The 25,956-nt window shown below is 44.5% G+C and overlaps 1 protein-coding gene across 1 annotated transcript in view; it reads right to left on the reverse strand.

Annotated features, from left to right (window-relative positions):
- The window catches only part of kcnk10a (potassium channel, subfamily K, member 10a), a 103,523-nt gene that overhangs the window by 35,236 nt on the left and 42,331 nt on the right, over positions 1 to 25,956 (reverse strand). Inside the window, exon 4 of the mRNA XM_031300187.2 lies at positions 3,314 to 3,474. Coding sequence (XP_031156047.1) covers positions 3,314 to 3,474 — 161 coding nt within the window. The remainder of the gene's footprint in view (positions 1 to 3,313; positions 3,475 to 25,956) is intronic.

Genomic DNA, 25,956 nt, shown 5'->3' on the forward strand with positions numbered 1-25,956 from the left:
ACCTAAGTTATTAAAAAGTATTGGTATTGTACCGGTATCAGCGATACTGGCCCTGTATTTACTTGGTATGGAATCGATACACCACTACTGCACACCCAAATACAAGAAAAGCAATCTACTATATGCTGTACAATAGGGCTGGGTATAGCCAATGATTTCCCAATTTAGTTTGGATATGAAAGAGATTAGACAACTGTACAAGGTTCCCTCTAAGCTGCTGCATTAACATTAACAATTGTAAGCCATCACCAAAACAGGAGAATCAATCTGTTTTAAATTTGAATTTTATGAATCGATATTGGATCATTTAAATGAAAATAGATTTAAACCGAAAAATTATTTTTTTAAACGCAGCCTACTGTCCAATGCAGTGAGGAATGTACAGACATGTTTATTGGGGAAACGAAACACCTGTTACATAAACACATCTGCGTCTCACGCCTGAGGTCAAGACTCAGCAGTTTACTTACATCTGAAAGATAAATGACACTTAATCGAGGACCACAAGATACACACTTGAAAGGCTGATAATTTACTTGCAGCACAGATTAAAGAGCTCTTCTACATAAATTAAGAGATATAATGGGAGCACGATAAATTAGATCCTAGACAATGGGAGACCTGTGTAGTAGATCAGGTTTGCGTGGCCATGGGGAAGGACACCAACTCAAGCGATGATAATTTCCCTGAAATTGTTGATCTGACTAGTCCTGACGACTCACCACAAACAGTGCGTGAGCGTCATAAAACTTTTGAAGAGACACAGTAGAATGGGAATCCGGAAGATGATCTTGGCAGATGATGACGAGACTGTAGTGTCAAATTTAATTATGTCAATAAAGAGGATGTCACACAGGTAATGTGATAAGATCAGGAACATTTTTGGGTAAGGATGTAGAAATATAAATACAGGTACATTTATTAAAACCAGACAAAAACAGAAATGTACTGCACATACTGTAGTTTTGGTTAGATTTTAATAGTAAATTGGATTATTTTGTGGGCACACAAATGATGTAACCTACAGTGCAGTGAAACACTTCTTGTACTTTATGGCTTAATCCCAAAGTGAGCCCTGAGGACTAAGGACTAAAGACTGACAGACTTAATTGATCTCAGGTGCTAAGTGAGTGAGTGTGTGAGGCCACATGGGCTCAGATAGGTAGAATGTGATTGGGACAGCACTTCACGAGATCTCATGTTACATTGGCGATGTTTAATAACAAAGATGTTGCTGACACTTGCCGGGTTTGGGAATTTTCATTTTAAGTTTGATGCTTTCCACACGGCCAAGGAACAGGAGACAGCTGCCTGATTCCAAATTTTTTCAAATTCTTGTTTTACAAGCTGGACAACAGGTTGGTCTGTGCTCCATGGTCGTGTGCATGGATGTATTAAGAGAACGGTCGTGCTGTTGTTTACCTTTGTAATTTCCGGATTTCCCTATGGTCTCCGCGGTAAACGTCACAACGCTTTGAACTGTGGGTAATTCCCTTTGGTGAAGTCTGCATCAATGCAGACTCACGGAAAGGGCTCAGTAAGTGTGTACTCAAACCCTCACGCCCTTTGAAATTCGACATTGGGACAACCCTTACGAATTTCGGACTCACCAAAGTCTGTGAGTCTGTGAGTCCAGATTTTAGGATTGGGCCAATGTAATCTTAGTTCACAGCTTCTTTATTAAGAGCTTTTGCTGCAACAATAATTGATCAACACTTAATTTCTTATGGTTCCTAAGAACCTTTTATATGACAAGAAATCAAAGGAGCAGATGAAAACTTGTGGAATTTTGCCACCGATATCAACCAAGCTATGTTTCTGTTTCATAGCTTGTTTTTGTTTTGGTCTTCATTTGATCTTTCGTCCTCATCTCTATGGAGCAGCGTTGCACATTCTCTTTTTGCATTTTTTTCTAAATAAATTGTACTGATAATTTGACAAGCGTCTCCCATCCTTCCTTCAGTTATTTTAACATCAATGGTTTCTCTGGTTTCTAGGGACGTAACATATTTGTTGGATTTCCGGGATCTGAAGGAGTTGGGAGATTAGATTGTTTATCGTTTTGGTTTTGGTTAAACCAAGCACACGTATAAGCATTTCCCGTGGCTGAAGATGCCTGTACTACGAATCAAGATCAACATGCCCTGGATTTCTTTCAGTTACTTCACCTAACCTAACAACCGCGGTCCCGCATAACCTGTGTCACAACAGTGGTTAACAACTAGTTCAATCAACCCAGGGTTTCCCAATCCAGCTGCGCGCATGTTCACATCTACCAGAGCCGCATATTTTATATAAGAAGAGCGAACTATAATTCTACATAAATATGAAGAACACAGACACGGTTTTGCCATAGACAGTAAAACACAATACAGTTGCTGCTTCCTAAAACAGGAAGGAAAGCCGGCAAAAAAATTGCTGACGCTGTAGATGCATAAATCACAACGCTTATCAATATCACTTCCCCATCAGTCAGGCACAAGATCTGACCATAAGTTCACTTGTCCTTTCCATAAACTGCTGTTGCTTTAGCATATTATTTCAGTTGCAACACTGGCAGTGGTAAGCGATCGTGAGATTGGCAACACACAGCTCAACAAGCCAACAAATAGCCTATACGTAATTCCCTCCACTGAAAATCTATATCTTTCATAAAAATACCCATCAGCGAATGTTAACGGGGTTGCGGTCTCAAAATGTTTTAAGTTTTCTGAGCGCACTTCTCTCTCTCTTTCTCTCTCTCTCTCTCCGCGCACCAAGCTCCACCTGATCTTCTAAGAACGATGACGCCGATTATCAATCGAGTATTGAGTGGTCAGTAGACGGTGCTTACACCGGTTGATCTCTAATCTCCAACATAACCTGCTCCCAACCAGGTTAGGTGTTCAGTATAAGTTACCACGGCGATTGAACCCGGTAACAACTGATCCACCGTTGTGATACACAAAACCCTGAGTTGAAGCTGAAGTTACCTCGTTAATGCCAAATCTTGCTTCGTAGTACAGGCCTCAGGTGAGTATAAGTGTGGGTGTCAATTGTCTGGTTTTAATTGCCAATCAGCAAAACAGCTTCCTCAGAAGGGTTAGGTGAGTGATCAGCTGGGCTGTTTCCGCCCTTTCTTTGAAAACTCATTATGTTGCCCTTCAAAAATGTGCTTACTGTGTCTCATTTTATTACTGGGAGTATTTTCTATTTTTCTATCTTTTCTATTACTGTCCTTATTTAAAACTATGGGCCAACATTAAAAATGTCAATTTTATAACCATATAATTTCCACTGACTCATAGATGATAGGAGTTACATTGTGACCCACCCGGAACATCTTCTCCACATTAGCGATGCTTTTGACAAATATGGTACCAAGCTGGTCACCGACGCCTGCCAGTAGGAATCCAAACAGCGGGATTCCAAATATTGCATACAGAATGCAGAAGATTTTTCCTCCCTCAGTGCTTGGGGCAATGTTACCATAACCTGTAGAAGAAAAGGAAGACAAAAAGGGGCTTTACTGTACATGATGCAAACAAAACACTGGTCAGATTTAGGGCGTTTTCACACATGAAAGTCCAAACCAAGGTCCGGACCAAGGTTCATGTTTTTGTTACATTGTATACATTTGATCCGGTAAGTTTTGGTTTAACACTGCAGTTATGTAAGCGCACTAAAGATCTATACGTGACAAAACTACGTCCTGCCGTCATCACATACGTGAGCTGCGTCTCCAGATACTTATAATTGATTGGTTTGTAGACAGGCTTCCCCGTCCTCTCGTCTCCTCTCTCTGTGTCGGAGTTTTTTCAGCTGACTGCTGCTCTCCCCTACTGCCGCAGCTCTTTTTGTTTTGTTGTGATGTTGAGAAGCAAGACACTGGAACTTTCTGGAGAATTTATTCAGAGACAAACGGAAACCTACACTGTACATTTACTACCACTTAACAAATAAACTGCTGATGTATTCTCTGCTCTGATAGCCGACAGCTGTCTGCTCTGAGCGCATTCACCGTCACTCTCACTCTCTCATGTAGCCTACACACTAAGCACCAAGCTATTCCTTAAAGGAGCTATTCCCCGGTCTTGTAACACAAGGAGAGCCTGCCAGAGCTTCTTCTATTTGGTCCGAAAGTCCGAACCATCCAAAAAATGCTTTCACACTGTAAACGAACCGGACCATGGTTCAGTTTGGTCCGGACTGAGACCACCTCTTTTGGTCGGACCAAAATTTGGTCTTTTGATCCGGACCGTGGTCCGGGGGAGGTTTCACACCTCTAATTTTGGTTCGGATCAAACTGAAAAGTCCGAAAGTCCGGACCAAATGAGGTATGTGTGAAAACGCCCTTAGTTACACATTATGCATATAAGAAATTTATATTTGATTCACTAATGTGAATAAAAGTAACATATGAACTGTTGTCCAATCAGATTTGCTGTGCTGTGAGTGTTCTAGCACTTTAAATAAAAGTGTAAAACAAGGTTAAATAATAACTTTACACCCCCTGAAAGTCTTGTTTTTGCTGACCTTCAGTTTTTTAACTTTTCCCCTTGCTGCAATGATGTAGAACTGTAGTCCAGGAGCTGGTGGCACTATTGGGTTCAACGTAGCACACTTCTGACCACAGCCAACCCCTCCCCTCACTGATGCTGGGTGTGGTCAAAGGTGAAAAAGGATTGAAACCTTGAACAAGGGTTGGACCTGAATATTTAACTAATTCAGTTTATAAGTTTGGAATTTAGGTATTTTTTCCTCAATACTGTAGAATAGAACAGAATCCTTAAAATGAATGCTTTTTATTAAACCGAAAGACATGTGTTGCAGCCATAGACTGTAAAAACAAAAAATAGTTGACATAGCAGCTGTGATGTCACCCATAGGTTTGCGGACAGCCTTGAGTGTGACAATTTGCCTGTTGGCATCTTGGGTTTTTGAAACCAGACATGAGGATTTTTGGACACGAGGGTGGAGCTTGGCTGGATGACGCGGCCAAGCCAGTGTGCTGCGCTAAGCTTAACGCTAAATAGGTAAAGCTGCCAATTTTCAACCATTCTGAAGCAACTCATCCAGTTCAAATTATATTCAGGCTCAAAGATCAGCATAATCAAGGGCACTGGCCACTTTGAGTGACAGGTGACAGGTGGCTGTAGTCACAGGAGGCTATAGCCACTAGGCTGCAGCTCTGCTAGGCATTCCCTTCACTTTAGCTAAGCTAATTCAAGTCTCTGTACTTTTTTTTTTTGGATACATTTTTTTATTGAAAAAGGCACAAGATTAACAACATTACACATCACAGATTTAGCCCTTTTTCTTTTCTTTTTTTACAGTAAGTCTCTGCACTTGACCTCCTGGTCATATTTTTGCCTTTCAGAGAATTTTTCATGCAGATATCCGACAAATATGGCTTGCTGTGTGTTTAATTGTACTAAGAGACCCTCCAAGAAGTCTGTGCTCCAGTTTTTTTGGTGAGTGAAATTCTAATATTTTATTTAACGTCATATGTAAGCATCATTAGCATGTTAACTAGCTAATTAGCCATAGACAGAAGTAACTAGCTTTAGAGCAAGATGCCCAGCTTAAAGGAGCGTATGCCAGCCACAGTTATTAACCTTAAATCGGCATTCACCAAAGTCAAAACGTGACTTAATAAAGAAGTGTTAAAATGCAGAGTGATAACTTTTGAACAAAATAGGTTGGAAAATAAAGGTCCATAACGTTAGGACACTGCTGCCTGGGAGGGTTGCCATGTCTGCGATTTTCCCACGTGTTGAATTTTTTTGTCCGCTGGTTAGGTAGACCAGACCCCCCACACACACACACACATACACACATGACGTGCCCAGCAGCCCAGCCCAGCACCAGCGCCTGCCTCTCTAGCAAAGGCAGTAAACGGACTAGTATACACTTTACAACAAAAACACAAAAACATACAAAACATAGTTTGTATATCAATGATTTGGTCTACATGTTCACGGAGCTTTATTTATTTATGAGAATATACTGTATCTAATTTCACAAGGCAAATTTAGGACTAAGGTGAAATAACTTAAGGGAAAACTCCTTTTAATGGAGGCACACTAAACAATTACGTTACTTAGTAGATAATACAATACATTTGGCAATTATGGTAAGGTGTTGGACTTCAAAAGCAGTGTAAGGGTTAGTGTAATATGTTTTGGATGGGGAATATTTTGAGTTCTGGTGTTGGGGTGGTTTTACTGGCTGTTGGACTGGTTTTGTCATACAGACCTGGCAACCCTGCAGCATGAAATGGACATTGGAGCACTTTTAGCTTCTGTACTGGAACGTATTTCCTAGTGAAACGAAATATTTGAGCGGTAAATCAAACACTTCACAGTTGATTGGGCTGCTAAAAAGTGGGCAGAGTTTAGCTCATTACTGAGGACTGTTGGCAATGGCTTGACACAAACTTCCCTCAACTGTTGTTTCTGTTAGATCAGGAGGAGGCCGAGGGATAAATAGGAAACTTTGCAAACGGCTCTGTCACTGCAGCGCTGGCAGTAATATTGCATGCAAATTAACTGCGTCTCCCTCTATTCCGCCTGCTCACCCGGCAGGGGGCCCGGATTAGCTAATCGGAAGCATTGGGAAAAGCTCTAAAAACGCATAACAGAAAAGGCAAAGGTGGCGCTGAAAAGGCAAGCACTAAAAAAAGGAAAGCTCTAAAATTGGTGGGCCAGATGTGCTAAACTGAGCAACTTTTTCATTAAACCAGCAAGAGTGAAACGCCAAATGAATAAGATGAGACGGGTAAGCCAAGCCAGTTAGGAGCAGTGCAAAACATGATACAACATTGCCTGCAAACCACCGTTCATGTTTATGAATCAAACTTTTTCTTGTAGCTCCCCAGCAGCAGCCACAAGTCCAATTTGCAGCTTACAGTGACAATGAAGAGCCAGTACCAATCCCCAGACATGACAGGGCTCGGCTCCCTGAAGGTAACCGATGGTAGTGGTTGTTGAGTTTATGGGTGGGGTCCAATATTATGAGTCTACTTTTCCTGATGGTTTGTCAAATATGGTTGTGAGAGTGGTCTGGGGTTGTCCTATGATCTTCCCACTCATCTTTATGATCCCGTTGAGGGGACATTTGTTTACCTCACTCAGGGAACCAACCCATGCCAGTATGCTAAAGGTGAGGGTGGATTGAATGAAGCAGTTGTAAAATGACTGGAGTGTTGACTTGTTAACCTGCAGCCGTCGTAGCTTCTGAAGAAAGTACAGGTGTTGTTGACATTAAAAGTTAAATTGCTTAATTGGGCTTAATTGGACTGCCTTCTGAACTCTCAAAACTCTCTGTGATCTTGTGAACTGCACTGGGCAGACGGAACATACCACTCTAAGAGGGGGGCGGAACGTACTACTTTAAGAAAGGGGGGGAGAGTCCAAGTTGTGCTGGCCTATTTAATCTTGTTGTTAGTAAATAATACTAAATATTAGGAAAAAATGCATCATGCTCCCACGTAACTCGAACCCTGTCAGGCTGTATTGGATATGACTTGAAACTACCGATTGAGAACATAAACTCATTATGAAAATATTTACTGAGGTAGTAATTCAAGTGAGATGTAGGGTCATTCTCCCATAGACTTTTATAGAAACTGACCTCTTTGCAATCAGTGTAGTCGCCCCCTGCTGCAAATTAGATAGAATGCAGGTTTAAGGCACTTCCGCATTGGTTTCACTTTTCATACCTGGAAGCTTTGTCCATTATTTTTAAAGACTATGGTCGAACATGTTTTCATTTCAGCTCAGTGTGAGAGTCTTAGCTGTGTTTACTGTTGTGTTTCTCTCATCACCATGTTCCACAGAGCGCTGGGCTTTGCACAGAGAGTGCGACGACTCGTCAGCCTGCTAACTTGTTGCCCTTGCTAACAATATTAGCTGCTCTTAGCTTGCCCTAATAGAGCTGGCTCAGGTTTGCCTTGTTATAGGTCTAGACTGCCGGGGGACTTCCTTTGACACACTGAGCTACTCTCTCCTCTCTCTTTCCATCTGTGTGCATTCATGTCCCAGTAATGCTTGTTACTAAGTCCTTGTTTTCTCAACTCGCTGTTTTCCTTGGATCAGGGTGGCACCTAAATCATGGTTGCAGCTGCCGCCGTGGTCCTGCTTGGCGCCCTGCTACGACCTGAACTGCTACAACTATTATTTCTAGTCATAGTTCCATTATCTTTATTGTTACTATAATTGCCACTGTTCATCATACCCCCAACCGGCACCGGCAGATGACGGCAGGTTTCTCCCTAAAAGGAAGTTTTTCCTCGCCACTGTTGCACTAAATGCTTGCTCTTGGAATTGTTGGGTCTTTGTAAATTATAGATTGTGGTCTAGACCTACTCTATCTGTAAATATTGAGATAACTACTTTGATTTGATACTATAATAAAATTGAAGTGAATTGAATTAAATTGCTCTGTTTCAACAATGTTAAGCTGAAAAAAACATGAATGCGTGTTTGTTGGCATTAAGCCACTAGTTAAAAGTCCACTAGCCACTGGCTAATTTATGCAGTGTAAACACTGAATCAATCTATAAGTTATTACTTAGCAGTCTGATGTGTGTAAGCTCTGTATGGTTATACTGTGGTAGCCTGGTGTCGTTTTCAGGCAATTTATTGAAGGTAACACAGTGAATATCCATGTGTATACATAGGCGTAAATCCCAGGGGATTCGGGGGGGGTCAGGACCCCACACCCCCACCCCCCATCTAAGGGTTGTGTCCCCCTAGAAATATCATTAAAAACAATGCTGTGTATTGTAAATAACAATGATGTATACTTAAAATATCTGTGTAAGTAGTAAAACAAAAGTTTAGAAACATTTTGAGTCCCCCCTCCCTTGCCTCACAGTGGTTTGGTCCACTGCCTGCTGTATGTTACCCATTTGCACTCGACTCACATCAGGTAGTGACAGGAATGTAGTCAGTAGGTGGTTCAAGGCTATTTTATTCACATTAAACATTGGATGATGTTTTTTCATTTCTCAAATAGAAATGATGCTGAGAATTATGAAACATGGGACGTGATGGTAAACTGTCCATTGTGCCAATGGATGGTATGCACATGAGGTTTGCCTTGATGTTGAGAGTGGCGTGAGAGCTGTATCTGTATTTCGGGACACATCATCAGTAGTGTACCTTTGAATCAGGGGGTGTTTCGGCCTTTCAACACTAGACACCCTCATCAAAGGTGGCCAGCTACAGGGTGATCAAACCTGAGCTTGTGTCCCATGCTCAATCATGAGAATTGCCTGGTTGTTTAAATGGCGCAGCCCACGGGACTATGCAAGGCAGGGGGCGTCCTCTTCCCTGAGTCAAGCCTAGAGCTGACCGCATACCTTGTTCACCCTCCTCTTGGAGGGTTGTGACCTGGGTTATCAAGTGGGGTATGGGGTGGGAAGATTAGTGAACGGGTCATGTTGATGCCTAGCAAGGGTCCTTCCGCTTGATCCATATCCACTGACTGCTTCTTTCGGCTGCTTCAGAGACTGATCTAATTGTAGCGCAGTTTCTTGCACTCATAGGCCTCTTCTGTTGAATTCTCCTATGGGACTATGAGCTCTATGATGTAAACATACTTCAGTGAAGGGGACCAGAGTACCAAGTCTGGCCTAAAGCTGTCCAGCTTCTGGTTTGGTAGGGGGATGGTTGAGCTTTTTCTGTCCCTCTCAGATGAAGGTTGGGGCCATGATGGAATTGGTTGCTCTCAGGGGCAAGGAGTTGGTGGTATTCCTCTTGCTCTCAAGAGCTGCTACCAGACTGTTGAGGACCTGGTTGTGCCTCCAGGTGTTGACAACCAGTCAATATGTGTTGGAGAGTCACTGGGGTTGGGCAGAGGGCACAGGTTGGGTCCTCACCATACCACTGGTGGAGGTTTTTTGGAGATGGGAGCACATCATGATGATGAAGCTGATGTTGCTTGCAAATTAGTCATGGCAAAAAAGTTTGCTATGTTAGTGTAATATAATGTAATGTTACCTAGCTTGTTTAATAGCTTGTTGGATAGAAATGCACAGCGTTGTGTGTGAACTGATATTAGGGTAATATTGAAGATCTACAGTTGTGTTTTGCTCAATATGATAAGTGGCTGATTAGTGGGATTGCTGCAGTTAAATATATATACTCTGTCCCAGACGAAACCTAATATTTATGTGGAGGACACAAGATCATTTTATAATGAAAGCTGCAAGCAGCAATGGACAGGCCCTCGCGCCTCTGCGCGTGTCGGGGTTACTGGCGGACGCCGCTCCTTGCGACCGTGCATTTGCGCAGCACTCAGACACTGGAAATCATCACCAATGAAAAGGGAACTCCCTGCCGAGTTCAACGATACCTCACACAAGACTCTAGGTCATACAGTTCATTAGCTGTGAAAAGGGGCGTGGCTAAAGCATAGGGGGCGGGTCAAACCATCACCAATTAAAAAGGAACTGTGTCTACCTTAAACGGTTCAAATGTTATGAAATGGGCGTGGCTTAAACATAGGGGGCGGGCCAAACCATCACCAACGAAGAAGGAAGTATCTGCTGAGTTCAATGATACCTCACACAAGTGTCAACCTTAAACGGTTCAAATGTTATGAAAGGGGGCGTGGTTTAAGCATAGGGGGCGGAGCAAACCACCACCAATGAAGAAGGAACTCTGCTGAGTTCAATGACACCTCACACAAATGTTATGAAAGGGGGCGTGGCCTGATTAAGTGGGAATGGTTATATATAGGGGCTGGCTCAGTATCACATGTAGACCACGCATTCTAAGTTTCATTTAAATCGGATGATGTTTGTCATATAAGACAGATTTGCTGTTGCCAGCGGGGGTCGCTATGACCAAAAGTCAATATTGGCCTGTATATGTCCTCAGGCCTGGATTGTTGTTGATTGTGTGAAATTTCAAGCAGATATGACAATGTACACTGTAGTTACAGCCACTTTCTCGTTCATCGCTAAACACTCAAAATGGCCACCATGCCACGCCCACACCGTTTGACGAAAAGTTGTTCTTTTAATAACTTTTCATCTTTAAGGTGTTGGGATGGCACAGACCAAGTTTGAAGTCCATCGGATGAAAACTCTAGGAGGAGTTCGTTAAAGTATAGCACCTTGACTTTTAGGCTTAAGAATAAGGGGCGGGTCAAACCATCACCAATGAAGAAGGAACTCTCTGCTGAGTTCAATGACACCTCACACAAGACTCTAGCTTAAATGGGTCACCAGTTATGAAAGGGGGCGTAGCTAAAGCATAGGGGGCGGGTCAAATGATGACCACTGAAAAAGGAAGTCTCTGCTGAGATCAACGATACCTCACACAAGACTCTACGTCATACAGTTCATTAGATGTGAAAAGGGGCGTGGCTAAATTATAGGGGGCGGGTCAAACCATCACCAATTAAAAAGGAAGTCTGCTGAGTTCATTGATACCTCACATAAGACTCTACCTTAAACGGGTCAGCATTTATGAAAGGGGGCGTGGCTTAAGCATAGGGGGCGGGCCAAACCATCCCCAATGAAGAAGCAACTCTCTGCTGAGTTCAATGACACCTCAAACAAGACTCTACCTTAAAAAATTCAAATGTTATGAAAGGGGGCGTGGCCTGAGTACGTGGGCGTGGTTATATTATAGGGGCCGGCTCATTATCACATGTAGACCACACATTCTAAGTTTCATGTAAATCGGATGATGTTTGTCATATAAGGCGCATTTCCTGTTGCCAGCGGGGGGGGCGCTATGACCAAAAGTCAAATATGGCCTGTAGCTGTCCTCAGGCCTGGACCCTTGTCAATCGTGAGAATTTTCGGGCAGATACGACAACGTACACTCAAGTTACAACAACTTCTTTGTTCATCGCTAAACACTCAAAATGGCTGCCACGCCACGCCCACACCATCTGACGAAAAGTTTTTCTTTTAATAACTTTTTATCTTTAAGGTGTTGGGATGATAGAGACCAAGTTTGAAGTACATTGGATGAAATCTCTAGGAGGAGTTCGTTAAAGTATAGCACCTTGACTTTTAGGCAAATCATCACCAATGAAAAGGGAACTCCCTGCCGAGTTCAACAATACCTCACACAAGACTCTAGGTCATACAGTTCATTAGCTGTGAAAAGGGGCGTGGCTAAAGCATAGGGGGCGGGTCAAACCATCACCAATTAAAAAGGAACTGTGTCTACCTTAAACGGTTCAAATGTTATGAAATGGGCGTGGCTTAAACATAGGGGGCGGGCCAAACCATCAGCAACAAAGGACGTCTCTGCTGAGTTCAATGATACCTCACACAAGGGTCAACCTTAAATCGTTCAAATGTTATGAAAGGGGGTGTGGCTTAAGCATAGGGGGCGGGCCAAACATCACCAATGAAGAAGCAACTCTCTGCTGAGTTCAATGACACCTCACACAAGACCCTACCTTAAACGGTTCAAATGTTATGAAAGGGGGCGTGGCTTAAGCATAGGGGGCGGGCCAAACGATAACCAATGAAGAAGGAACTCTCTGCTGAGTTCAATGACACCTCACACAAGACTCTACCTTAAACGGTACAAATGTTATGAAAGGGGGCGTGGCCTGAGTAAGTGGGCGTGGTTATATTATAGGGGCCGGCTCATTATCATATGTAGACCACACATTCTAAGTATCATGTAAATCGGATGATGTTTGTCATATAAGGCGCATTTCCTGTTGCCAGCGGGGGGTGCTATGACCAAAAGTCAAATATGGCCTGTAGTTGTCCTCAGGCCTGGACCCTTGTCAATCTTGAGAATTTTCGGGCAGATACGACAACGTACACTCAAGTTACAACAATTTATTTGTTCATCGCTCAACACTCAAAATGGCCGCCACGCCACGCCCACACCATCAAACGAAAAGTTTTTCTTTTAATAACTTTTCATCTTTAAGGTGTTGGGATGATAGAGACCAAGTTTGAAGTACATCGGATGAAATCTCTAGGAGGAGTTCGTTAAAGTATAGCACCTTGACTTTTAGGCCTACTTCCTGTTGCCACTAGGGGGCGCTATGACTTTAAGTAAATATCGGCCTTTATTTGTCCTCAGGGTTGGACTCTTATGAATCCTGAAAAGTTTCAAGCCAATCGGACAATGTACACTCAAGTTACACCCACTTCCTGTTTTGGCGGCGAAACTAATTAACTTTGTAGGGGGCGCTAGCGAGCCGTTTTTGCACACCTATTCCCAAAACCCTTAAAATACGTAAATTTTCACCAGACTTGATGCGACCGCCAAATTTGGTGAGTTTTTGAATATGTTAAGCCCCTCAAAAAGCCAATTCATTTGCCGAAAAAAAATAAATAAATAATTCCTTCAGTTTCAATAGGGCCTTCGCCGCTGTCGGCGCTCGGGCCCTAATAATTCCTTCAGTTTCAATAGGGCCTTCGCCGCTGTCGGCGCTCGGGCCCTAATTAAAGCTGCAAGCAGCGATGGACGGGCCCTCGCGCCTCTGCGCGCGTCGGGGTTACTGGCGGACGCTGCTCCTTGCGACCATGCATTTGCGCAACACTCAGACACCGCAAATCGTCACCACTGAGAAGGGAACTCCCCGCTGAGTTCAATGATACCTCACACAAGACTCTACGTCATACAGTTCATTAGCTGTGAAAGAGGGCGTGGTCAAAGTATAGGGGTCGGGACAAACATTTACCAATAAATAAGGAACTCTCTGCTGAGTTCATTGATACCTCACACAAGTGTCTACATCAAATGGGTCATTAGTTATAAAAGCGGGCGTGGCTAAAGCTTACGAGGCGGGCCAAACCATCACCAATGAAGAAAGAAGTCTGCTGAGTTCAATGACACCTCACACAAGACTCTACCTTAAACGGTTCAAATGTTATGAACGGGGGCGTGGCTTAAGCATAGGGGGCGGGCCAAAAGATTACCGATCAAAAACAAACTCAATGCTGAGTTCAATGATACCTCACACAAGACTCTGCCTTAAACGGTTTAAATGTTATGAAATGGGCGTGGCTTAAGCAAAAGGGGAGGGCCAAACCATCACCAATGAATAAGGAAGTCTCTGCTGAGTTCATTGATACCTCACACAAGGATCTACATCAAACGGGTCATTAGTTATAAAGGGGGCGTGGCTAAAGCATAGGGGGCGGGTCAAACCATAACCAAAGAAGAAGCAACTCTCTGATGAGTTCAATGACACCTCACACAAGACTATCTTAAACGGTTCAAATTGTATGAAAGGGGGCGTGGCCTGAGTAAGTGGGCGTGGTTAAAGTATAGGGGGCGGCTCAGTATCACATGTAGACCACACATTATCTACACAAGTTTCATGTAAATCAGATGATGTTTGTTATATAAGGCACATTTCCTGATGCCAGCGGGAGGCGCTATGACCAATAGTCAAATTCCGCCTGTAGGTGTCCTCAGGCCAGGACCCTTGTCAATCGTGAGAAATTTCGGGAAGATACGACAACGTACACTCAAGTTACAACAACTTCTTTGTTCATCGCTAAACACTCAAAATGGCCGCCATGCCACGCCCACACCGTCAGACGAAAAGTTTTTCTTTTAATAACTTTTCGTCTTTAAGGTGTTGGGATGATACAGACCAAGTTTGAAGTACATCGGATGAAATCTCTAGGAGGAGTTCGTTAAAGTATAGCACCTTGACTTTTAGGCCTACTTCCTGTAGCCACTAGGGGGCGCTATGACTTTAAGTAAATATCGGCCTTTATTTGTCCTCAGGGTTGGACTCATGAATCCTGAAAAGTTTCGAGCGAATTGGACAATGTACACTCAAGTTACAGCCACTTCCTGTTTTGGTGGCGAAACACACAAAATGGCCGCACCGCCACGGCCACCCCCTATGACGAAAGTTTTTTCTTTTAACAACTTTTCATCTTTAACTTCTTAAGATTGTACTGACCAAATTTGAAGTTGATCAGATGAAATCTCTAAGAGGAGTTCGTTAAAGTACGACATGTGGAAATGGCCAAAATCGCATTAATTTCGAACTTTCAATTCAAAATGGCGGACTTCCTGTTGGGTTTAGGAAATGGCTCCAATGACGTTTTGTGTGCGTCTTGACTTGATACACGTGTACCAAGTTTCGTGAGTCTACGTTAAACGCACTGCAGGGGCTCAATTTTTTTAACTTTGTAGGGGGCGCTAGTGAGCCATTTTTGCGCGCCTATTCCCGAAACCCTTAAAATACGTAAATTTTCACCAGACTTGATGCGACCGCCAAATTTGGTGAGTTTTTGAATATGTTAAGCCCCTCAAAAAGCCAATTAATTTGCCGGGAAAAAGAATAATAATAATTCCTTCAGTTTCAATAGGGCCTTCGCCGCTGTCGGCGCTCAGGCCCTAATTAAAGCTGCAAGCAGCGATGGACGGGCCCTCGCTCCTCGGCGCATGTCGCGGTTACCGGCGGACGCCGCTCCTTGCAACCGTGCATTTGCGCGGCACTCAGACGTCGCAAGTTGTCACCAATGAAAAGGGAACTCCGTGCAGAGTTCAACGATACCTCACACACAGATTCTACCTTAGATGGGTCAGCATTTATGAAAGGGGGCGTGGCTTAAGCATAGGGGGCGGGCCAAACCATCACCATTGAAGAAGCAACTCTCTGCTGAGTTCAATGACACCTCACACAAGACCCTACCTTAAACGGTTCAAATGTTATGAAAGGGGGCGTGGCTTAAGCATAGGGGGCGGGCCAAACCATCACCAATGAAGAAGCAACTCTCTGCTGAGTTCAATGACACCTCACACAAGACTCTTCCTTAAATGGGTCACCAGTTATAAAAAGGGGCGTGGCTAAATTATAGGGGCCGGGTCAACCCATCACCAATTAAAAAGGAAGTCTCTGCTGAGTTCAATGATACCTCAAACAAGGGTCTACCTTAATCGGTTCAAATGTTATGAAAGGGGGCGTGGCTTAAGCATAGGGGGCGGGCCAAACCATCACCAATGAAGAAGCAACTCTCTGCTGAGTTCAATGACACCTCACACAAGACTCTACCTTAAACGGTACAAATGTTATGAAAGGGGGCGTGGTCTTAGTAAGTGGGCGTGGTTATATTATAGGGGCCGGCTCATTATCACATGTAGACCACACATTCTAAGTTTCATGTAAATCGGATGATGTTTGTCATATAAGGCGCATTTCCTGTTGCCAGCGGGGGGCGCTATGACCAAAAGTCAAATATGGCCTGTAGGTGTCCTCAGGCCTGGACCCTTGTCAATCGTGAGAATTTTCGGGCAGATACGACAACGTACGCTCAAGTTACAACAATTTATTTGTTCATCGCTCAACACTCAAAATGGCCACCACGCCACGCCCACACCGTCAGACGAAAAGTTTTTCTTTTAATAACTTTTCATCTTTAAGGTGTTGGGATGATAGAGACCAAGTTTGAAGTACATCGGATGAAATCTCTAGGAGGAGTTCGTTAAAGTATAGCACCTTGTCTTTTGGGCCTACTTCCTGTTGCCACTAGGGGGCGCTATGACTTTAAGTAAATATCGGCCTTTATTTGTCCTCAGGGTTGGACTCTTATGAATCCTGAAAAGTTTCGAGCCAATCGGACAATGTACACTCGAGTTACACCCACTTCCTGTTTCGGCGGCGAAATGCACAAAATGGCCGCCCCGCCACGGCCATGCCCTATGACGAAAAGTTTTTCTTTTAACAAATTTTCATCTTTAATGTCTTAAGATGGCACAGACCGAATTTGAAGTTGATCAGATGAAATCTCTAGGAGGAGTTCGTTAAAGTACGACATGTGGAAATGGCCAAAATCGCACTAATTTCGAACTTTGAAATCAAAATGGCGGACTTCCTGTTGGGCTTAGGGTATGGCCTCAATGACGTTTTTTGTACATCTTGACATGATACATATGTGTACCAAGTTTCGTGAGTCTACGTTAAACGCTCTGCAGGGGCTCTATTTTTTTAACTTTGTAGGGGGCGCTAGCGAGCCATTTTTGCGCGCCTATTCCCGAAATCCTTAAAATATGTAAATTTTCACCAGACTTGATGCGACCGCCAAATTTGGTGAGTTTTTGAATATGTTAAGCCCCTCAAAAAGCCAATTCATTTGCCGGGAAAATAATAATAATTCCTTCAGTTTCAATAGGGCCTTCGCCGCTGTCGGCGCTCGGGCCCTAATAATTCCTTCAGTTTCAATAGGGCCTTCGCCGCTGTCGGCGCTCGGGCCCTAATAATAATTCCTTCAGTTTCAATAGGGCCTTCGCCGCTGTCGGCGCTCGGGCCCTAATAATTCCTTCAGTTTCATAAGGAATATATTCCCAATTGTCCCTGATTTTGCATTGCAAGGTAATGCCATTGGCCGAAACGTACCCCAATGGAAATATGGTCGGCGCTTTGGGACATTTGCCATACACTCGTTGATTTTTTGGGCACATTTTGGCCATTTGGGTTGCCGATTTGGGCACACTTATGCAGTTTGGGAACGCATGCACCGACCACCATTTGGGCCGTAGGAGGCGCTGTTTTTGCATCTGACGATTCGGAACGATATTGACAATTGGGTATACGTGGTAAGGGGGTGCAGGAGTGATGGCCAGTAGGGGGCAGATGTGCTTGGGACAATTGGGTACACTTTTGACACTTGGGTATAAAATTGGTATAAAATTGGTGGGAATAACTGAGTGGGGGTTGCAATGGCCTGGGGGGGGGTCTTGGGGGGAGAGGGGGGTGCATAGGACAATCGGGAACACTTTTGCCAATCGGGAACACTTTTGTCATTTGAAAGAGGTGGGGTTACAGTGGCCTGGGTGGGGGTCTTGGGAGGGGGGGGGGTCTGGTGGTGGTGGGAGAGGGGGGTGCATAGGACAATCGGGAACACTTTTGCCAATCGGGAACACTTTTGTCATTTGAAAGAGGGGGCGTTGCACTGGCCTGGGTGGGGTTCTTGGGGGTCTTGGCGGGGGGTCTGGGGGTGGTGGAAGAGGGGGGTGCATAGGACAATCGGGAACACTTTTGCCAATCGGGAACACTTTTGCCATTTGAAAGGGGTGCATAGGACAATTGGGAACACATGCCATTTGGGAAGGACAATTGATAACACTAAAACCCCCCTATGAAAACAGGCCAAGTGTCCCGGGCTTTCAAAAGTGTTGTCTGACCCCTTCTGGGGGAGCCAGTAGGGACCCTTCCAGGACCACCAAAATTTGGTCATTTATTCTCCACAGCGCCCTCGGTAACATTGAACAGGTTCCAGGCCATTATTTTACTGTTAAGTGTGGGAAACAGCATATTAGCATTGAAAATTGCTTCGTGACCTTTGACAATGGCTTCTTTGACCTTTACGTTTTACATTGTGGGACACTTGGGAACACTTCTTCCATTTGGGAAGGACACTTGGCAACACTTCTTCCATTTGGGAAGGACAATTGGGAACACTCAACCACCCTATTAAAAACAGGCCAAATGTCCTGGGTCGGGCGTTGAATCCTTTTTTTTTTTTTGTGCCCCTGGTATACTAACTTACTTCCAGGGAGAGGAAGGGAGGCCAGACCGGGGCTTAGCCTGCAATCAGGCCTCACGGTCGGACACCCTGCCCGGCTCGCACACCCCCTGATGTTCCCAAATGTCAAAAGTGTTCCCAAATGGAAAAAACCCTTATAAACCTAACAAGTACAAGTGAAAAAATTATACTTGTCATTGAAATATTGAAACAAATTTCAAGTATGTTGCATAAAAGGGGCGTGGCTACAATATTGGCTTGGTTCCAGCCCCCAGGACCTTTGCCTTGAGCATATAGGATTCCTGATGGTCTACGGTTACCACGCCCTACACGTTTAATCTATGGTTTGTGACGCCCGCTCGCGTGCAGGTTTTATGCGCGTAGCGCCGTTTTTTGAAGAAATACGGCTGTTTAAAGGTCGGACATTTGGGAACATTTCCCATTCATTTTCCCTTATAAAATCCTCCCATTCATTTGTAATTGCATTTGTCCCGCCTCCCACGCGAGCACGCTAGGTGCTAGCGACTCCAAACCAACTTGGCCCCGCCCCATTCGGGCCCGGCAACAACATATTAAAGTTTCGGAGCGCTGGCACGCTCAGAACAAAAGTTTCTCCGTTCAAAACTATATTTAAACATTGTGTTGGACGTACCGATCCTCAAGGCCATTTTTTGGGGGAATTTTGAACGGGACTTTTTTTTTTTCTAGACGCTTTGGAGCAAAAATAATTGTGCGCTTTTATAGAGGGGCCCGCTACTGTGCGAAATCTGGGGTCTCTGGGGGCTTTCCTTTATTAATTATGAATATTTATATTTTTTGAAAATGCCATGGGAAATGGAAGAAATGTTCCCAAATGTCCAGAAACCTTTTTGAGGAGCCAGTAGGGGCCCTTCCCATGGGTCCAGGTCCACCAGAAATTAGTCATCCATTATTCAGGACGCCCTCTTCAACATTGAACAGGTACCAGGCCATTATTTCAATGGTAAATGTGAAAAAAAAATTATTAACATTGAAAATGCCCTTTTGACCTTTGGCCCTTATATTTTGGGACACTTGGGAACATTTCTTCCATTTGTGAAGGACATTTGGGAACACTTCTTCCATTTGGGAAGGACATTTGGAGGGAGCCAACTCCCCTATTAAAAACAGGCCAAATGTCCCATTTTGCACTAAGGGAAAGGCCTAAAAAATGTTTCATGAAATGGAAAAAGTGTTCCCAAATGTCCAGACCCCTTCTGGGGGAGCCAGTAGGGGCCCTTCCCATGGGTCCAGGTCCACCAAAAATTAGTCATCCATTATTCAGGACGCCCTCTTCAACATTGAACAGGTTCCAGGCCATTATTTCAATGTTAAATGTGAAAAAAAAATTATTAGCATTGGAAATGGCCTTTTGACCTTTGGCCCCTTATATTTTGGGACACTTGGGAACATTTCTTCCATTTGGGAAGGACATTTGGGGGGAGCCAACCCCCTATTAAAAACAGGCCAAATGTCCTGGATCGGTGGGGCTTTCAATACTTTGTTAAATTTTTTTTGACTTTTTTTCGTGCCCCTGGTATACTAACTGACTTCCAGTAAGAGGAAGGGAGGCCAGACCGGGGCTTAGCCTGCAATCAGGCCTCGCGGTCGGACACCCTGCCCGGCTCGCACACCCCCTGATGGATGTGTGGACTCTGGCATTTTTAGGTAGGACATTTGGGAACACTTCTTCCATTTGGGGGGGAGCCAACCCCCTATTAAAAACAGGCCAAATGTCCTGGATCGGTGGGGCTTTCAATACTTTGTTAAATTTTTTTGACTTTTTTTCGTGCCCCTGGTATACTAACTGACTTCCAGTCAGAGGAAGGGAGGCCAGACCGGGGCTTAGCCTGCAATCAGGCCTCACGGTCGGACACCCTGCCCGGCTCGCTCACCCCCTGATGGATGTGTGGACTCTGGCATTTTTAGGTAGGACATTTGGGAACACTTTTGCCATTTGGGAAGGACATTTGGGAACACTCAAGCAGCCTATTAAAAACAGGCCAAATGTCCATCCTTTTCTCTCACTTTTTCAATCCAAAATCAACACCATTCATAGGTGGCGATACACCACCTTTTTCGAACTCGTCCTAGGCCGTGCGACGGATCAGCTCGAAACCTGGTAGGGAGCATCTCCAGATGGCGCAGATTGGCCTTCAGGGGGCGCTATAAGCAACCTTTATTTGTGTTGGCCAATAACTCAATGCATTTGAATGGGGAATTTGCAATTGCAATATCTCTGCCATAGTACATGCAATCAACACGAAACTTAATTTCCCACGAAGCACCCACGGAGGAAAACATAAATCGGCGCCTATGACGCCATTTGCAACAACTTGAGCACCTCCCCTGCTCCTTCAACCACCACACCTGCCTCCCCCCTCCACCCTCTCGGTCACTCTCTCATTTCTCTCTGCTGTCTCCCGCGGTCAGGGGGGTTAAGAAGTTTGTTTGTTGTAGAGCATTCTTAAAGGTTGTCCGTATACGCGTGGAGGTGAACCATTGACCGATACGTTTGCAACGGCGACGTACCACAGACGTCGCGGCTCACGCCTCTCGATGTTTAGCGACGTTTGCCTCCCCACCGCCCGGCTTCGGGTTCCGCTTTCGCGCGCTCCCCCGGGGCGTCGGGGGCGACTGGCGTGGGTGGCTTGGGCCCCGTCATAACTGCTTGCAGTTCTAGTTATTATTATTATTATTATTATTATTATTATTATTATTATTATTATTATTATTATTATTATTATTATTTTCCCGGCAAATGAATTGGCTTTTTGAGGGGCTTAACATATTCAAAAACTCACCAAATTTGGCGGTCGCATCAAGTCTGGTGAAAATTTACGTATTTTAAGGGTTTTGGGAATAGGCGCGCAAAAATGGCTCGCTAGCGCCCCCTACAATGTTAAAGAAATTGAGCCCCTGCAGTGCGTTTAACGTAGACTCACGAAACTTGGTACACATATGTATCATGTCAAGATGTACAAAAAACGTCATTGAAGCCATACCCTAAGCCCAACAGGAAGTCCGCCATTTTGATTTCAAAGTTCGAAATTAGTGCGATTTTGGCCATTTCCACATGTCGTACTTTAACGAACTCCTCCTAGAGATTTCATCCGATCAACTTCAAATTCGGTCTGTGCCATCTTAAGACATTAAAGATGAAAAGTTGTTAAAAGAAAAACTTTTCGTCATAGGGCATGGCCGTGGCGGGGCGGTCATTTTGTGTGTTTCGCCGCCGAAACAGGAAGTGGGTGTAACTCGAGTGTACATTGTCCGATTGGCTCGAAACTTTTCAGGATTCATAAGAGTCCAACCCTGAGGACAAATAAAGGCCGATATTTACTTAAAGTCATAGCGCCCCCTAGTGGCAACAGGAAGTAGGCCTAAAAGTCAAGGTGCTATACTTCAACGAACTCCTCCTAGAGATTTCATCCGATGTACTTCAAACTTGGTCTCTATCATCAACAGCTTAAAAATTAAAAGTTATTAAAAGAAAAACTTTTCGTCTGACGGTGTGGGCGTGGCGTGGCGGCCATTTTGAGTGTTGAGCGATGAACAAATAAATTGTTGTAACTTGAGTGTACGTTGTCGTATCTGCCCGAAAATTCTCACGATAGACAAGGGTCCAGGCCTGAGGACACCTAAAGGCCATATTTGACTTTTGGTCATAGCGCCCCCCGCTGGCAACAGGAAATGCGCCTTATATGACAAACATCATCCGATTTACATGAAACTTAGAATGTGTGGTCTACATGTGATAATGAGCCGGCCCCTATAATATAACCACGCCCACTTACTCAGGCCACGCCCCCTTTCATAACATTTGTACCGTTTAAGGTAGAGTCTTGTGTGAGGTGTCATTGAACTCAGCAGAGAGTTGCTTCTTCATTGGTGATGGTTTGGCCCGCCCCCTATGCTTAAGCCACGCCCCCTTTCATGAATGCTGATCCATCTAAGGTAGAGTCTTGTGTGAGGTGTCATTGAACTCAGCAGAGAGTTCCTTCTTCATTGGTGATCGTTTGGCCCGCCCCCTATGCTTAAGCCACGCCCCCTTTCATAACATTTGAACGATTTCAGGTTGACCATTGTGTGAGGTATCAATGAACTCAGCAGAGAGTTCCTTCGTCATTGGTGATGTTTTGGCCCGCCCCCTATGCTTAAGCCACGCCCCCTTTCATAACATTTGAACGATTTAAGGTTGACCATTGTGTGAGGTATCAATGAACTCAGCAGAGAGTTACTTCTTCATTGGTGATGGTTTGGCCCGCCCCCTATGTTCAAGCCACGCCCCCTTTCATAAATGCTGACCCATCTAAGGTAGAGTCTTGTGAGGTATCATTGAACGCAGCAGGGAGTTCCCTTTTCATTGGTGACGATTTGCGGTGTCTGAGTGCCGCGCAAATGCACGGTCGCAAGGAGCGGCTACCGCCGGTGACCCCGACGCGCGCAGAGGAGCGAGGGCCCATCCATCGCTGCTTGCAGCTTTAATTAATTAATTGATTCCCTTACGTTTACCAATTCATGACAGTTTGTCTAAAAATTGACTTAGTATCTACAAATAATGACTTAGTTTCTCTAAATAATGAGTTAGTTACCCTAAATAATGACTTAGTTTCTCTAAATAAAGTGTTGAAAGCAGGACATTTGGCCTGTTTTTAATATTGGTTGAGTGTTTGCAATTGCCATTCCCAAATGGCAAAAGTGTTCCCAAATGGCAAAAGTGTTCCCAATTGTCCTTCCCAAATGGCAAAAGTGTTCCCAATTGTCCTTCCCAAATGGCAAAACTGTTCCCTATTGTCCTTCCCAAGTTGCAAAAATGTTCCCAAATGTCCTAAATTCCTATAAGTTTCCCTAATTAATTAATTGATTCCCTTACGTTTACCAATTAACGACAGTTTTTCTAAAAATTGACTTAGTATCTACAAATAATGACTTAGTTTCTCTAAATAATGACTTAGTTTCTCTAAATAATGACTTAGTTACCCTAAATAATTACTTAGTTTCTCTGAATAAAGTGTTGAAAGCCCAAAGCAGCACATTTGGCCTGTTTTTAATAGGGTGGTTCCCAAATGGCAAAATTGTTCCCAATTGTCCTTCCCAAATGGCAAAAGTGTTCCCAATTGTCCTTCCCAAATGGCAAAAGTGTTCCCAATTGTCCTTCCCAAATGGCAAAATTGTTCCCTATTGTCCTTCACAAGTTGCAAAAATGTCCCCAAATGTCCTAAATTCCTATCAGTTTCCCTAATTAATTAATTGATTCCCTTACGTTTACCAATTAACGACAGTTTGTCTAAAAATTGACTTAGTATCTACAAATAATGACTTAGTTTCTCTAAATAATGAGTTAGTTACCCTAAATAATGACTTAGTTTCTCTAAATAAAGTGTTGAAAGCAGGACATTTGGCCTGTTTTTAATAGGGTAGTTGAGTGTTTGCAATTGCCATTCCCAAATGGCAAAAGTGTTCCCAATTGTCCTTCCCAAATGGCAAAAGTGTTCCCAATTGTCCTTCCCAAATGGCAAAATTGTTCCCAATTGTCCTTCCCAAGTTGCAAAAGTGTTCCCAAATGTCCAACGACAGTTTGTTTAAAAATTGACTTAGTATCTACAAAAAATGACTTAGTTTCTCTAAATAATGACTTAGTTTGTGTAAATAATGAGTTAGTTACCCTAAATAATGACTTAGTTTCTCTAAATAAAGTGTTGAAAGCCCAAAGCAGGACATTTGGTTTTTAATAGGGTGGTTGAGTGATTGCAATTGCCATTCCGAAATGGCAAAAGTGTTCCCAATTGTCCTTCCCAAATGGCAAAAGTGTTCCCAATTGTCCTTCCCAAATGGCAAACGTGTTCCCAATTGTCCTTCCCAAATGGCAAAATTGTTCCCAGTTGTCCTTCCCAAATGGAAGATTTGTTCCCAAGTGTCCCAAATTAGAAATACCCAAAGGTCAGAGGACATTTGGGAACACTTTTGCCATTTGGGGGGGACACTTGGGAACAGTCAAGTCCCCTGTTGAAAACAGTCCAAATGTTCCAATGTTTAAGTAATGTAGGAGCAAGCCCTACCCAGGACATTTGGCATGTTTTTAATAGGGGGTTGACTGTTCCTAAGTGTCCTTCCCAAATGGACAAAGTGTTCCCAGTTGTCCTTCCCAAATGGAAGATTTGTTCCCAAGCGTCCCAAATTAGAAATACCCAAAGGTCAGAGGACATTTGGGAACACTTTTGCCATTTGGGGGGGACACTTGGGAACAGTCAAGTCCCCTGTTGAAAACAGGCCAAATGTCCCAATGTGTAGGAGCGCCCAGGACATTTGGCATGTTTTTAATAGGGGGTTGACTGTTCCTAAGTGTCCTTCCCAAATGGACAAAGTGTTCCCAGTTGTCCTTCCCAAATGGAAGATTTGTTCCCAAGTGTCCCGTGTTCCCGAGCGGCGGAAAGACCTCCCAATGCTTCGCCGGCAGTCCAGGGGGCAGGGGTGATGTCGCCGGGAAAGGAGACCTCGGCACCCCTGCCCTATGGCTCCCTCCCTGGCGGGCGACGCGATTTTGGGAACACTTTTGCCATTTGGGACGTTTTTCGCCTCCCTCGGGGCTCTGCGGACATTTGGCACGCGACTCAATGGGGCGACGGTCCTGGCGATTGTCCTTCCCGAATGGCCGAAAGTGTTCCCGATCGTCCTTCCCGAATGTCATAAGTGTTCCTGTTTGTCCTTCGGCACTTCTAAAAGTGTTCCCGTTTGTCCCGAAACATTTTGGGACATTTCGGATGAGCCCGTGTTCCCTTTTGTCCAAAGTGTTCCTGATTGTCCCGCGGGGAGATAAAAAGTGCGCCACCTGGTGGCCGAAGTCGGAACAGGTCCTGAAACGGGACAAACGGGAACGTTTTGAAAAAACGATAGGTTCGGTGCTGCCCGGCCGGAGGCGGGCCGAGGGCCGAGGGCCGCGGACCCGGTCCCGGATTGAGGGCCGGGCGGGGCTCCGCTATTTTTAGGACCCCCCCCCGGCGGTGCAGCGTCCCGGGACAGTCGGGAGGCCGAAAGAATCCTTACTTTCGGATAAAGTGTTCCCGTTTGTCCTGCGAGTCGTAACGGGGATAATAATAATAATTCCTTCAGTTTCAATAGGGCCTTCGCCGCTGTCGGCGCTCGGGCCCTAATAATAATAATAATAATTCCTTCAGTTTCAATAGGGACTTCGCTGCTGTCGGCGCTCGAGCCCTAATAATTCCTTCAGTTTCAATAGGGCCTTGGCCGCTGTCGGCGCTCGGGCCCTAATTAAAGCTGCAAGCAGCGATGGACGGGCCCTCGCGCCTCTGTGCACGTCGGGGTTACCGGCGGACGCCGCTCCTTGCGACCGTACATTTGCGCGGCACTCAGACACCGCAAATCGTCAACAATGAAAAGGGAACTCCCTGCCGAGTTCAACAATACCTGACACAAGACTCTACGTCATACGGTTCATTAGCTGTGAAAAG

This window comes from Sander lucioperca, chromosome 19 (assembly GCF_008315115.2).
Source record: "Sander lucioperca isolate FBNREF2018 chromosome 19, SLUC_FBN_1.2, whole genome shotgun sequence".
NCBI lineage: Eukaryota > Metazoa > Chordata > Actinopteri > Perciformes > Percidae > Sander > Sander lucioperca.